Genomic DNA, 15,755 nt, shown 5'->3' on the forward strand with positions numbered 1-15,755 from the left:
TTTTATTTATGGAAAACTTGGATAAGGTTGAGGGATTTAGGTGGGATACTCCAAAAACAAGAACTATGTACAGCTGAGAAATTTAAGTATTCTTTCAGATAAGCTGTGACAAAGTTTGTGCTTAAAACAAACAATAGACTTCAGCTTTATGGTTGCAGTAGAAGTAATAGTAACAAACTACAGCAGAGTCCAATTAGGTAGGAGATTAAATGGACAAAGCTCTTCAGAATATCAGATAGGGTCGCCTTTAGCTAGACCCACCCTATCACCAGAGGGTTTTAAGTAGCACACAGTCTCTGAGATCTTTTAGGAGTGTCACAAGGCCCAAGAACAGCAGGTTGTGATACCAGACCAGAACTTCAGTTGACTGCCCCTCAGTCAGATTCAGCAGCATTACCTGGAGGGCAGTATGCCCTCTCCAGGCTGGAACAATCCTATACAGGAAAGACCCAGAAATCAGTATGCTCACTGAATATATACTGTTACCCAGCATGCCATTTCTCTGGGATCCCAGGGCTGTATCAGTATTCATGTTGCTATCTGCATAGCTCCACATCTATTATCCAGAAGCTTCTCAAGCTTTCTGGATGCAGATGGAGCTATCAGGCTGCTAGCAGCTGAACATACTGAGCAGACCTAACTAGCGGAACACAGCATCACTGATTACAGTGTACAATTTGTGTCTTTTCCTAACAATTAAAACCAAACTGTCTACAGTGTGAAAACTAGATGTACCTATCAAAATTCAAACTAAATATATCCAAACCTAGCACCTATCCAGGAGGGTGCTACATTGGATAAGAGGCAAACTGGTTATTATATATGAATAATCCTACATCTAATCCTTTTTGCCCATAACTGTTCTTAACGAATGCTACTTTTATCCAGTAATATAGAAAAAGCATTTGACACTTTATCCTGGCAATACATACATTTTGTGCTGAGAAAATGGGGATTTACTGAAACATTTTTAAACTGGATCTTTGCCCTCTATTTTAGTCTGGCTGCTTCTGTTCAGTGTTCTGGGTATACTTCCTCCTCATTCCCTATGACAAGGGAGACAAGAAAAGGCTGCCATTTGTCACCCATTCTATTTGTGTTGGCTTTATAGTCCTGAACTCAATATGTGATCCAAAATCAGGAGATTCAAGGTTTGGAAATAGCAGGATTGAAAAACAAAATCACATTGCTCGCAGACAATATTGTCTTTAAAATTACTTTCCCTCACATCTCTCTACCTTCTCTTTCTTTTTGATGCCCTTTCAAAATTTTTGATTATCCCTCCTTTCAGGAAATCAAAACACTACTATCTACTTGGAGTCAACACCAGATCTCTTGGTTTGCAAATCTCAATGCTGTCAAAATGACCCTTCTGGAATGTAGTTCTGGAAAAGGATACAGCTTCCTACATTGTGTCTAATCAAGGGGGAGAGAAATGATGCAAAGCTAAAGGGAGCGAGTGGTGTTGCCAGACTGCCAGTGCTGAAAGCATAGGCTGGCACAGTGTGCAGTCATCGGAAACACTCCAGGCCTTACAAAATTCTATGTCCCTTGGTTACAGGAGACATTCCATCATCTTCAGAGCAATGCATTTTGAGGCACAGCCCTTTTCTCAAGCTTCCCTACAGAGATGGGGGGGACACCTCCTGTAACCAGAAAGTGACAGGGGACCATGAGGGAGGCTGATGTGTTTCTGGGTGCTTCCCCATTGTCCTTCTCATGGCCCCTCCTTTTTGCACTTTTTTCTTAAACCCATAGCTCAATAGTTCCAGAGAGTATCCAAGTAATGATGCAAGGTTTTCTATTATTAGGTGTTATATTTCTTCTCCAGTCCCCATCGCACTTTCAAAGATCTTTATGTATGGATATACTGTATAGGTTAATGGTGTATTTACAACATCTGTAACTGTAACATGGTGCTGACACTATTGATAGTATAATTGAAATGTGTAATGATCAAAGATGTACCTTGGGGTTTTGGAGTTTCCCCTCCTTTTTTAATTTGCATTGAAAATATTTAATAAAAATCATTGAACAAAAAAAAGTGAAAAATAACTTGTCAGGGCAGTTTGTCTATACAAATAATCAGAACAGTTTTTCAAGGAAGAATGACACCCCAAACATAAACAGTAGTCCAGGGTAGAAGATAAGATCTTCCCACAGATTGTCGATGTTTATCAAACAAACACATTTTTTCTGCTACCTTCCAAAAGAACCTGTTTAATGACACAAAGAACAGTTAGCATTAGCTATTAGGCCTACAACAAACCTTAATATGTACATTTACAGTATTTTATAGGTTCAATTGTTTGCGGAGCTCTGATTCGTATGATTTGCTTTAGCAGAGGCCTGGTGATTTTTTACCTATAATGGACAGAAAAACAGAATTAAAGCCTTTTAATTGATAAATAAATAAGGGGAAATTCCTCCTCTCTGATTGCTGCTAGATTGCTGAGGTCCCATAAGCCTAGTAGCCCAGATGTGCACATTACTCTCATTTTGTATACCTCAGCCACTGTGTTTTAAAATAAGGAGTAAATTTATAAAAAATTGTTGGATGAATGCCACACAATTCTGTGCATTCTGAATGAATTATGGCCGTAATTTCTCTAAAAATGTAATTTCTATGATCGTCAGTCCCATCTTGTGTCCGAAATGCAGCATAGTTTTATGAAATACCTCAATGAGAACATATAGTGCATTTTGGTCACTAGATGGAGCTAGCAATCATAGGAATAAGTCTATTAGAGAAATGAAAGGTAGAATTTGTGCAGCATACACAAATGTGTTTGACACACATCCAGTAATTGCTTTATAAATAGACCACCTAAACATCTATATTATACCATTTTTGTTAAAAATTTATTTAGTTGAGGGAACTTTTAAGCTACTCTGCTGTGCTCACAATCAGATATGGCAGGTGGTATAGGGCCAGTATAGGTAAAAAAAAACATTTGAGGGTCTACTTACTTTTTAGTTTTAAGTTTAATTAGGAGGGTATAGAGTTCTTCAAAAATAGATTTATAACACTGCCTGAAAATAAAGTAGTTAAAGACAGAAAAATGATGGCCTAAAATGTAAAATGTAAATCATGCTTTGAAAAGTAACAAAATCTATAGTAATTACAAGTTGAATAATTACTTCTATACAACCACTTTGTGTCCAAGATAATTAATCTTCACTGTTTTGACCTAATTGCTGTATTGTTGAATAACAAATAATTGCATTATTGGGACAGGTAGTGTGCTGATGTCTTCATTGTTTGCCTTAACTTTTCTCCATTAACATGGTTTGAGTGTCTAAGCATGATGGTAATCCTCCTGAACTGTGTGACTCTGGGAATGTTTCAACCATGTGAAGATGTTGATTGCTCATCAGACCGATGCCAAATTCTTCAAGTAAGTTCTCTAGTCTTTTTACTGTAAACAAAATGAATGGACAAAAGTATATGTCTGAATCTTGAATGAGGCCCAAGTACTGGAATATACTAGGAGTTCAAATGGTCTCTCTAAGTACCTTTTTATACATTGTATGTCCTAATATACGAGACCTTAACCAACACTTTTAATACATTTTGGGTGAAAGTTTGTGTTTGGAGGATTATATGTGAAATTTGTTTCTTAACATGGTAACCCTATATTAAGAGTCAGTGCCAAAAAGGTATTCCAGCAATTTCCTACACTTAGTGATTTCAACAACCATGATATTGATAAACCTTCTTTAAAAGTGATGGGGCTGAGACCAAATAACAAAAACCTGAGCAGCATCTGGAGATTGCAAGAGGATACATATGTTACAAGAGAAGTGTGGGAAAAAAATAAATAAGCAAACATATCTACTCACCTGGATGGCTGCAGCATTGATACCCATGCTACGGCTGTCCCCCGCTAGCTCTACAACATGAATTTGGCGATCAAAAACCGGAGTTCACTCTGAGTACAGAGTGATGAGTATCAGTCACCTCTCTGTGCTCTGTCCCTCCAACGCTAACTGGAGTGCTGAGCTGTGAAGGGGGCAGGGGCTGTTGGCTCATGCTGTCAGCGGTGCACTGAGAGGCTGAGCCAACTGCTAGTCAGGCATCTGGGATGATCCCAACATTATTGTCAGGATCCCTGCAGAGCCTGTGCCAGCTCTGTGATGTCAGCTGATAGTGGGCTTTAGCCCACGGTCACCTGAATCTGGATAACATGAGTGCATAACTAAGTACACTCCTGTGATCTACAGGAGAAGTATGGCTAAAATAACTTTGGCCATACTTATCTTTTAAATATATAATTGAAACCTAGAAAATGTTATTTATATAGTCATGTACCCAGCTGCTTATAAAATCCTCCAATCAGATGTGATTAAATTTTAACTGCAAACTGCTTGGGCCTTTCTCCTTACAGAAACACTGTGGGCCTTTACTACTGTCCCACTATTATTATCAAGAGTGGAATCAATAACTTTTTTCACACAGGGTCTACAAGAACAATGACACAAGCATGCTGAATTAAATTTTGGTTAAGTTACGGTAAGTGGAAAGCACCTACCTGCTAACTGGGTCTCATCCATGTAATAACACACACTTATGTCAAAAAAATTAGAAGAAAATCTGAAAACTCTCAAGCAGCAGAGATTTCAATGACTTCAAAGTCAATCAGCCATGTTACTAATGTATTTTGGGGCACCACTTCTTCTTCAGAATGATAATGGTCATTGGGGCAAAGCCCTAAACAGCCTAGTTAAAGTGATACTAAATCCAGGACCTTGCATTCACTATATCTGGTCTCCCACAGTACACAAAATATGGAAATGCTATTATTTTAGTAAATATATACTGCTAAATACCTTTTCTCATCAGCAGTTAGTGCAGTCTTGTGACTTCAGCAGAGCTCTGGTTAAAGCTTGTAGGAGTTTTCTTTCTGCTCTAGGAGGATATGAAACCTCTGACCCTCTGTCTGGACAGTGCTGATTGGCCTTGTGCTGATCACATGCACCCTCCCAAGAAAAAAAAAACCTCTCTAGCAATACACACCAAACTAAACATGTGCATGTGATCACGGATTCAGTCTGTATCAGGTGGTCACTTCAACAAGAGAAGGGGAAGAGAAGAAAGGATCAAACAATTTTTTTACACAATGCAGAGAATTAACCCCTTAGGTTCCACAGAGAGCATAACAAGCATTCTTTACTGCATATACAGACTGATTTTACTGTTGTGGGGGTTTAGTAACACTTTAAGTAAAGAATTCATGGATTTCATGTGCCGAAAGTCTCTGCAATGACCAGACTTGAAAATGTTCTGCTCCATTGAATTCCATTTTATGCATTTAAAGACTTATCTTAGTTAATTCGGCTTGACTTTCCAAGATTTTATGGTGTATCTCAACCAATTATCAATTTCTTGTTTAACATTAGTACCTCATTGGCTAAAAAATAGAATTTGGCGAGGCTTAGCCATAAATTAAGGGAAGGTCAGGGCCCAGAAATGAAATTAACTCAGAGAGGGCACAGAAGAGCTTTTTGTGACTAACAAAGGTAAAATCATGCACCTGTGATGTATACGTTTCAGAAGGACACTTACTTTTACAGGTTTTTAAAATTGAATATCGTTTCACTTTAAGTGTAATTTATTGCAGATTGCTAAAAAAAAGATTGCATGTAGTATGTCCTTTAAAAAATATAGTATTTGCTTAGCCCTCACACTACTTTGAGTCACTGACCCAGAACACGCATGTCGATGAGGAGCCCCTCCTTTACTACATATTTGTTCTTCAATGTTGATTGAGCAATAGCCTTGAATTTCACTTTAACCAGTAATCTAATCAAAGTAATTGGTGGCAGAGAAACTACTGCAACCAGCATATAACAATAATCATAAGTAAATAGATGCACATCAGTATGGAAATATTACAAGCTGTACAATATTTATAATAGTACATACATCCAATAGACAAACAAGCATTATCAGCAAAGGGCCCATCAAGATTCCTGCTGGAATTCTGCCCATATACTGTACATGGGTATATATATTTATTTATAAGAATGCCCCCAGATGAATATTCCAGCAAAGTCCAGTTGCAGTAGCCACTGAGGATGATTGCGATGCAGTGTCTGTCTTTGTGTCAGAAACCTGAAGACAAGACCAGCGGCGATGGTCGGCGGCGATTCTCACCAGCAGAAACTGTGGCGTGGCACAGGAACTTAGAGTCTATCTATTCTGCCTCTTAGTTCTCAGTAGCTTCTATTCTGTCCTGCAACCAAATCTCTAACTACCAGAAGTGGCTGTTGGATGCCTAACCTAACTCTTGCATATGCTAGTTATTGAGCCCTAAGCTAAAACTAGCTAGAATGTCCCAAAAAGGGACAGGGTTAGCTAAAATAACAAGAGCTGTATATAAACTCTATTGCAATAAACAGGTGCACTTACTAATATACTGGAAGGTGAGGGGATTGAATGTTCCCTGATGTTCTGCTCACCACCCTGAAACACTCTGTTGTGACCCTGGGCTTTTGGAAGGAGCTAGAGAGCCGTGAACTTGTTTTAACTCCTTGAACATTGAATGTTCCAACCACATCCAAAGAGGTCAAGTAATTAAAGAGAAGTAGTCTACTCATGTGGTGGCCCATTGTTCCTATTTCCCCCCTGCGCTAGCAGCTTTCACCAGTCTTTTTAGCATTCCACGCGATTGGTACTGTCAGATGTCTGTGTCTCCTGTGGTCTGCTGTAGTTCCCTCTACTGACCCCCACATCACTACTGAGTTTTGTAGGATTGGAGGAGGGAGCCACAGTGCGTATACTGCCTCTTCTTTTATAAGGAACTGTCAGCTGCATTTTTTATGATCACTTTAAAGTAGGTGTAAACTAACTAAATTACATTTAATTAGCTTTTTTGTAATGTAATGCTTGAAGTCACATTTCTTCCATCCTTTTGTTGCACTTCAGTGCTGCTAACTTCCTGCAGCTTCTTAGCAGACATTTCCTGCCTATATAGATAAACAGCAGTGGTTGTAAATATGTCCTAGGGTGAAAACACTGTTCCTTTATAGGTACAGTACAGTAGGTGGCATTGGCACCCTAAGACAGAAAGTGTGTAATGTTGTTACTGTAACTAGTTGAAAATAAAGAAGAAAAAGCATGGAAAAATAAAACAAGAGCAGCCAGTGCATCTAAGGAGTGGTAAGTTGCAATCTATTATATTTTTGTTATATTAGATTTTGGGGTTTAAGTACATCCAAAACTAATAATTTTTTGAAAAGTGCAACATAATTACTTCATTCCTAACCTAATTCTTTCTGTTCTGTTAATGATATCAGGTATTTGATGACTTCATATTTATTTTCTTCGCAATGGAGATGGTGGTGAAGATGGTGGCCTTGGGGATTTTTGGGAAGAAATGCTACCTTGGAGATACATGGAACAGATTGGATTTCTTCATCGTAATGGCTGGGTAAGTCAGAGTTTGCATGCTTTGTAAAGAGTTTAGCAGATTAAAACAGAGTGGAATGCATTAAGCCATGTTGGAGATTAAAGAAATGAGAGCTTTGTGGTGACAGCTTCATTCAAATACTAAAGAAGTAAACAAATTACTGAATAGATAGAGACATAGTAGTGTTAGAATGTAGGATGGTATGAATCATGCTTTTATCATTATTGATACTTTTAGCATGCTTCACAATTTAATTTAACTATTAGAAAGAGATAGATATTAACAAAAGCAAAAATACAATTCTAAAAACTATTTAACAAAACACTTCCAGGGTTATTTTAATTAAACAAAGCAAAATGCATTGATTGTGTGCAAAATACAGTTAGCCAAAGAAAACCGAGACTTACCGCACATGGCTACAGTAAAATGATTACTGTGGGTTACTGTGCAGTGCGCATTTGAATTATTAAGTTAACTCTGTAACAATTAAAAAGAAAAAAAACTAAAAGCAAGGCCAAACTGCAAAGAAAATCCTTAAAATGAATCTATCCCACCTCCTAACACCACCTAACTTTGCTATATTCCAATGCCAGGCTGCTTTTACAGTGACCCATACAGTGCCCCCTCCCCTACACTGCATGGGTTAAATATTAACTTGGCTAGGGGGAAAGGAATAAACACAAATACTTCCCCTATCCATTCATTCAGGCTTCCTACTGTTCATGCCACTGGTCCACCAAAGCTGCTTCATATCACTGTCAGTTTGGTTGCAGCTCTAGAATGTTGTCATGTACAATACAGGTCCAGTGTATCCTCCTGTACAAAAAGGAGGATAGCAAGGCCCCCCCTCCCACAGCCTTGAGCATTGGACATTAAAGGAAATCTCCAGCTTTAATGGAAGCAAGGAATAAGGAATATATATATATATATATATATATATATATCTACTTATTCCTCCCTCAAGCCAAATTAACCTTTAAAAAATGCAGTGAGGAGGGGCCTGGGTACATTTAGAGCAATCTGCAGTTTGGCTTTAAGAGAGAAACTTTCTGAAGAATCTTTAGCATCTGGCACACTTTGAAATGTCTTGGATTCCTAGTCCTTCCAGGGGATTAATTACAGATCAAGTGGGCCCCAAAGCAAAATATTGATTGGGCTCCCAGGCCTGTGAAAGGAAGCAGGATACAGGGTATTAAATTTTACCTTTCATTTTTTAATTAATTACATTGTCGTCAGTAGCTCTCCAGTACTTTTGAGTATATTACAACTTAGGGCCTATGTGCAAACTCAGAGACTACCTCTGATAGTCACAGTGCTAAAAATGGTTAAGTCAGGAAAAAAGTGTAACAATAATAACATCACATAACTGTATAACATTACATAATTGTTCTGCACACAATTACTTTATAAGAACTACATACCCTAGCTCTCTTATCAAGTTTATCAGGCTATTAGCAATAAAGCACTGTGGGATTTTGCAAAGCTTGGAGAAGCTTTTTAGGCATACAGGGTCAATTTCAGTGTGGGGAATGGGCTGTAGTATAAGTTCTGGGGGCAATAAATCTACACAGCTAAGACCACAAAATATATGCTTCTTACACCACAGAGAAAGAACACTGGAGACTTTACAGTTCAGTTGAGTTAGTGGTGCTCCAAGTGAGCAGGAGACAGCAGAGACAAGGAGAAAAAGAGAGATAATAAGCCATGGGAGAGATCCTGCAAAGGATAGTATGCAGTATTACGTGTATAGAAGGTATAGTAAAAAGTGTGGTAATCCACATTTATATTGTTGCCAGATACCAGTCCTAGAGTCAAGCAAACTAATTCAGCAAATGTGGAAAATGTGACTGTCTCCATGTAGAATGTGGTTGGTCACACTTAATGATAGTTGGGGGTTTTTAGAGGTTCTTAAACTGTGCAAGGCTGCCATTAGGTTGCAGAGAAAAATAGTGGAAGGGATGAGGCTCCAAAGTGCTCATCAGAGGCACCCATTAAATTATTATTATTATACAGGATTTATATAGTACCAACAGTTTGCGCAGCGCTTTACAAAATGAAGGTAGACATTACAATTACAATACAATTTGGTACAAGAGGAAACAGATGCCCCTGCTTACAATCTAGGATAAATAAATGCTTCCAAATATACTCTTTATGAAGGTGGATATTAATTTATCATAAGTGCATAGTAACGTGCATCATCAGTGCATTTTATGGCTCTTTTAGTGGCCACTTTGTCAGGAAAAGGTATAGTATAGTATACTGGAAGAAATATGTAAAATTATAAATAAAATAATTTTCAGAATGAATTCAAAGAGTGAAAGATGTATATTAAAAATGTTGATCAAAATGTGGTAAGAAGGTCCTTTAAGAATTTTACCCATAATCACTATAACTAAAGTGTGAAAAGGGAAGTACTGTGTATACAAGGTGTTTCAGTAAACTACTGCTGGAGCTATATTCTTACATGATGTGAACTGCCTAGGTATTAGCTGGAATAGCATGCACAGAGATTATATTTTGAGACTTAAATTTGCTTGCAGGTGAATCATACAATCTTTTCCTTTCTCTTAATTCTAAGATAAATTCATGTTCTTAACAATCAACATAACGTGTCCTAGATTAAAGTGGTTCTAAAGGTAGAAGGTTTGTTTACCGTAATGCATTCTCTTCATTAAGGTAAAGAACCTTCTGTGTGCAGTCAACCCCATCACATGTAGTAGAGAGGCACGAGGCACTGATTGTAGTGGAAGTGTGAAGCACTATGTGTAGTAGGGGCATAGGACACTGCATGTAACACAGGTGAGGGACACTGCTTCTCAGTGAGATAAAAGAAGGAGGGAAAGCACTTCTGAGAGTAAAGCTAGATATATACTGAAAGTGTTTTTTTTTTTTTTAAAGCAAGTGAGCTGAAAAAAAAAAAAAAGAACAGATTGCTTCATCCACACAAACAAAGTGTATGAAGGTATCCCCCTCCACCACTTCCCCTATTAGATCTTTGAATTATGAAAGCTGTGCCTGTCACAATGTAAACACACTGATCAGCAGCTGCAGCTGATTCATATACTGTATGTTAAACAGATTTCAAGCTTGTAATCAGCAGTATATATCGGCTTCATGCTGCAATTTCCTTGGCAGGTTACCCACCTACAGAGATCTACTCTAAAAAGTACTTTCCCTCCTCTTTCATTTTAATTTTTGTTGCTGTACTGGGTTGAACTACTATGCTAAGAGTTCCCATACTACTAATACATGAAATGATCCTGGATCAGTGACTATATGCATCATTCTACATGTTTTTTTTTTTTACTAGGACTGAATAATGCTTCTTCTAATAGAAGCCTGAGGCGTTGCTTGTAATGGAAAAGTATGCACTGTGTGTAGTAGAGGAAAGAGACAACAGGTGTAGCAAGACATAGGGATGAGCGAATGTGCCTGGGTGGGATTCGCAGAGGAGTCAAAGAATCCTACTTTAAGTCTGAATATCATGAAATTAAAATTGAATCTCATTAAAATCTATGGGGGTGAATTGAGTCAATTACAAATCATTTTCAGGCTAATAGGCAAGGAATTGCAAAAATATATACCAATGAAAAAAACAATTGATAAAAGGTACATAAGTAGAAAGAGTCCTTTTTATGCTATTTTTTAAAATACATTTTTATTGGATTTTGTTAAAAAAAATACAAGAAACAGCTACCAGTGGTAACTTCTTAAGAGAATTTACAAGGGCGTGTTTAGGGGCAAAGCAGGGTAAGGGTTGGGTGGGGCAACTGGTGGCGAGTAACTCTTAAGGCCTGGCTAGTAGCTCAGGACTTGAAATTTTGAGTCCTGTGTTGCATACTTGACTGGATGGTCTGCCAGTGTGTTCTTCTATGTTCCTTCTCGATATTTAAAATAATAAAGCCCTCAACTTCATACAAATTGGTAAGTGGCACAATAGTTTAATAAGACAATATAAACAAATATTATCTATGCTCCTAAACTATACCTAAACTATACCTAAACTTGCAGCTGCTAGTTAACAACTACCCAAAAACTATAAAATCAAAAGTTGTACATCCATGTGTATCCTTAGATCAACTTCTGCACAACCACAGTGCCCATACATGGATCACAATTGGCCGCTCCTTCCTGTACCAGCTGAGTTTTGATCCCTGTATGGCTGGCTTTAATTGTATATACAGTACTGTACATAAATCTAAAAAAATTGATCAACATAAAACATATATTCAATAAAATAAATTCTGTAAACCTCTGTCATTGATAAAAAAAATTAACACATATATATCCCAATGTCAATATCCTCATGCCAATAGTGCCTTATTGTTCATATTAATAATAATCAGTCAATAAAGGGAAGTGTAAAATATATGTTGGTGCAGCGCTAAGAAAATGTGTAAAAATAACCAATCCAAATGACATAAACGCATGTGAGTGATAGCTGCGTTTGCTCCTAAAATATACTTGTACAGTAATTATAAGCTCATTATAGTCTAAAAAATCTATGGATAAATAAAGGTGCAAGTGTCCACAAAAAACACATAATCCTAACATGCGTGAGGATCATAAAAAGTCAAAAAATTCTTAAAATTAGATGTGGTCTCCAAGTGATTTCAGTAAAATCCCAGTGTGCTTATTCTCCTCAGGTGGGTGTGCCAATAGATGTACAAAATGCGCACTCACCAGATGCGCTAATAAAAAGCGCATTGTATCATATAATCCTGGTCATTGACGGGTCCCTTAGGGGTAATCCGGGATGTGGCCTGGGGGTGGATGGTCTCCCTTAAGTACCAGGATATGATGGCCAATACGGATAGTTCAGCCTCTTCCGGGCGCTGGGACATTCACTGGAGATTTTGCTAGGGGATTAAGGTGCTTGATACAGAGCAAAAATTAGGGATAATCCCATGGTGTAGTACTTCAATGATACTTTATTGATGGTAATGTTAAAAGAAATAGGTAAAAAAACGTACAATGCTGCAGTAAATGGTAGAGGTATTACAACGATAATCACATAAATATCAAACTAACCAGATGGTAAAATAAGGTGGCCGTCGGATCCAGTACTGGAGGATGTCATTCTCTGTCAATGGTGGGAGCAGATTGTGTCAGTGGTTGGCTGTTTTTTTACTCTCTATAGTCTTCAGGCACTGTTCATCATGAATGACATGGATCTGTATTGCAGGACAATTTGTTTGACAATGGATTTACATTGTGTGACTTTTTTTTTTAACGATTTGTCAAAATATATTAGTATGTTTTACTGTTTGCATTTTCAAGCCTATCTGCCATAATACATATTTGTGTGTTTTTCCGACCACCAAGAATGTATGTCTTCGCTTAAACATGCTCAGAGTAGCCACATGATGATAACCCTCGTCCCTGCTTCACCTAATGTATCCTAAGAGGCCACTAAAGGCCACAGTAGTTTTTCCAACAGATGCAGCAGGAAAATCCTGCAGAGGGGGAGATGTAAAAAACACTGAGGAACAAGAAGTAGGAGTGCAGTCCTTATGCTGCTGACAGGTATTATTGATTTGCTGCTCCCACTGTGGTGCAGAGCGAGCCATGTGTCTCTTACTGTGGCAGATACATGGCAGGCAGAGGTTGCAGACTACAACAGTGCTGTCAGCAGCAGATATGCTAAAAAAAAGGCCCACACTAAAGAGCTCTGTGACTCTCCTTGCAGATAGCAGCATCCTGCATCTGTGGGTAGTGCCGCCAGATTGAATAAGGCGGTTGCTCCCTCCATTCCTCTGTAAGGTGCCCCTGGATAAAACCTGCTCTCCTTCTCCATCAGTTTCCTCCTCTCCAATCAATGGCACTCATGTTCTGCCAGCCACATTTCGATCACTCCCCCCTCATCACTGGAGCCCACTTGGCAGTAAACTCCAGCTGCAGGATCAATACTGCCTCTTTTTGGTTCCTGCTGGATATCCTCAGCCTCTAGTCCTTGTGTTCTTTTGCTCATCATCAACTGAAAGTGAGAATTTTTACATATGACCAGGATCTTCCTCCTGCAGCAAGTGATTCACCATATGATGAAAGAATTTCACCAACTACTCAATGCAAGTTTATGGAGTTGTGGAAGGATTATCAAAAAGGAGGAGAAAGAAAAAGAGATTGGCCTCTCTGAGTCCACTAAAAACAAAAGAAAACAATAAAGTGCAGCGCTAAAAATAGAATAAAGCAAATAAATAAAAGTTCGTTACAGTATAAAGTATATACAGTACTCGCAGAGTACTGTACCCTAAAGTAAGATGGCCGCCGGACCTCCTCGTGGTCTCGGCGGCGATGACGTCACACTGTTTTTGGTAAATTACATCAGTAATTTAATGACTGTATTTGGTAAATTACAGTAAATTACAGTAAATGGCCATAGATTTATATCAGGGACATTGTTTTCTTTTAAAAAAGACAAAAAATAAATAAATAAAGAGAATAAAGCGAGCGCTCTACGCAAAGAATAGCAGCTAGGACACTAGAGGAAATCACAATAACCCCATAAACTAGTAGTAAATAAATAAAGTGCAGCACTAAAAATAGAATAAAGCAAATAAATAAAAGTTCGTTTAAAAGTTTGTTCAATAAATCATATCTCATAAATGGCACCAATAATATTCTCCACAGCAGCAGCTATCTGCTAGAAGCTTGTGACAAGAGAGAATGGCAGAAATGCACACTCACCGACTGCGCATAGGAAATGCGCATGTATATAACCATCAAACGAAGTGTAAACCAGCAGGTGGGTGGTGAGGCATCCCTCAGGAGAAATGGTCATCAAGCTTGGGTGAAGTAATAGTCTGCCGGACTCAGAGGACTCCTTTAAGGATGTGTGGGTAAAGTAGTGTTGTGGATCTAATAGCTCCTCGATAGGGAGCCAAAAAGAAAGGGAGGTGCCAGTAGTGTAGTAATTTGCTACTTTATTGAATAAATGTGATAAAAAATAATATGGGCATAGGTACACATTACAGTGCCAAATAGTGTGAATAAGCAGAGTACTGTACCCTAAAGTAAGATGGCCGCCAGACCTCCTCGTGGTCTCAGCGGCGATGACGTCACACGCTGTTAGCTCCTCCTGAGGCCTTTTGTGCTAAGGCACATCGTCAGAGGGGAGGCTAACAGCCGTGTGATAGACGTCAGTTCCTTAAATAGAGAAAATGGTGCATGCACATTAGGCCGCCGCCATTTTCGGAGATCGGAGAACTGCGCAAGCATGCTGACTGAGACGCCATTTTGCCATGGATATATTCTGACAGCTGGACACGCTCGGCAGAGCAGCGTCAGAGTACATAGAAGCAGATAACAGCCAGAAGCGAGTGGCATAATCCCCGGGGGAATGTACATGTGAATCACTGTCAATGACATAATCATTGACGGGTGTAGCTGCAAAACGAGTGTTACTGGTGGGAAACACCCACCATGTCTATAACCCCCACATAATGCATATATTAAGGGATGGTAACCCTGTGGGGTACCTGAAAAATTCTTAAATGAATATGTATAGTAGTCCATCCATGGCATATAAGGTGCTCTACAGTATATATAAACAATAAATATCAATTATAATTGATTTGAAATATGGATAATATAGTCATAAAACCCTATCTCAGGGATAATAAAAGCATTATGTCAAAATGTAAATAAAAGCAAAAAGGTAAATTACAGACACTCTATTCCACATAAAACCATATAAATATATAAAAAGTTACATAAAAATAAGACAACTCTGGTACAAATAAAATTATGTATAAAAGACAGGGACCATACAAGGTAAAATGAGTGCTATGTCCAACCATAAAATAGTCGAGATGTTAGGGTTCCCTTACCAAGGGTGGGCCAGAATATTTACAAACCTTTACATAAAGATGACCATTTAAATTGGATCATAATGATGGTCTATATAATTATAATTAATATATATATTTGGTTGTTGTTGATATCGTGGGCCAGGGAAAACCTAAGACCAAAAATCATATATATAAAAATATCAATAAAAAGTGTAAAACTGTGTTAGGTTAGACATAATGACGGTATAAATAAGTAGGTCAAAGGAAACTGGTTGAAGGGGCAATGTAGGATCGCATTAATTATTGGCTATAAAGCAGTTGACATCAATATCGATGTTGTGTCCACGAGGGTGTAGGGTGTCCAATTCAAACACCCACCTAGTTTCAGCTTGTGACACAGCCCTAATTTTATTCATTCCCCTCCAGTGAACAGAAACGACATCAATTCCCACAAACTTGAGGGAAGAGGGGTCGTTGTTGTGGAATAGCCGGTAATGATTTGAAAGGGAGTGTTCCCTATAGCCTTTCTTTATATGAGCCACATGCTCAC

The 15,755-nt window shown here is 38.3% G+C and overlaps 1 protein-coding gene across 3 annotated transcripts in view; it reads left to right on the top strand.

The window, feature by feature from the left end:
* The first annotated feature begins 3,291 nt into the window (after positions 1–3,291).
* Positions 3,292–15,755, top strand: part of CACNA1I (calcium voltage-gated channel subunit alpha1 I) — a 1,904,325-nt gene continuing 1,891,861 nt past the window's right edge. For all 3 annotated transcript variants that reach the window (XM_089683626.1, XM_089683627.1, XM_089683628.1), the window contains exons 1-2: positions 3,292–3,398; positions 7,300–7,433. In XM_089683626.1, coding sequence (XP_089539752.1) covers positions 3,306–3,398; positions 7,300–7,433 — 227 coding nt within the window. In that variant the 5' untranslated portion in view covers positions 3,292–3,305. The remainder of the gene's footprint in view (positions 3,399–7,299; positions 7,434–15,755) is intronic.

This window comes from Staurois parvus, unplaced genomic scaffold, assembly GCF_062004578.1.
Source record: "Staurois parvus isolate SC_StPar_1 unplaced genomic scaffold, SC_StPar_1.0 ptg000316l, whole genome shotgun sequence".
Classification (NCBI taxonomy): domain Eukaryota; kingdom Metazoa; phylum Chordata; class Amphibia; order Anura; family Ranidae; genus Staurois; species Staurois parvus.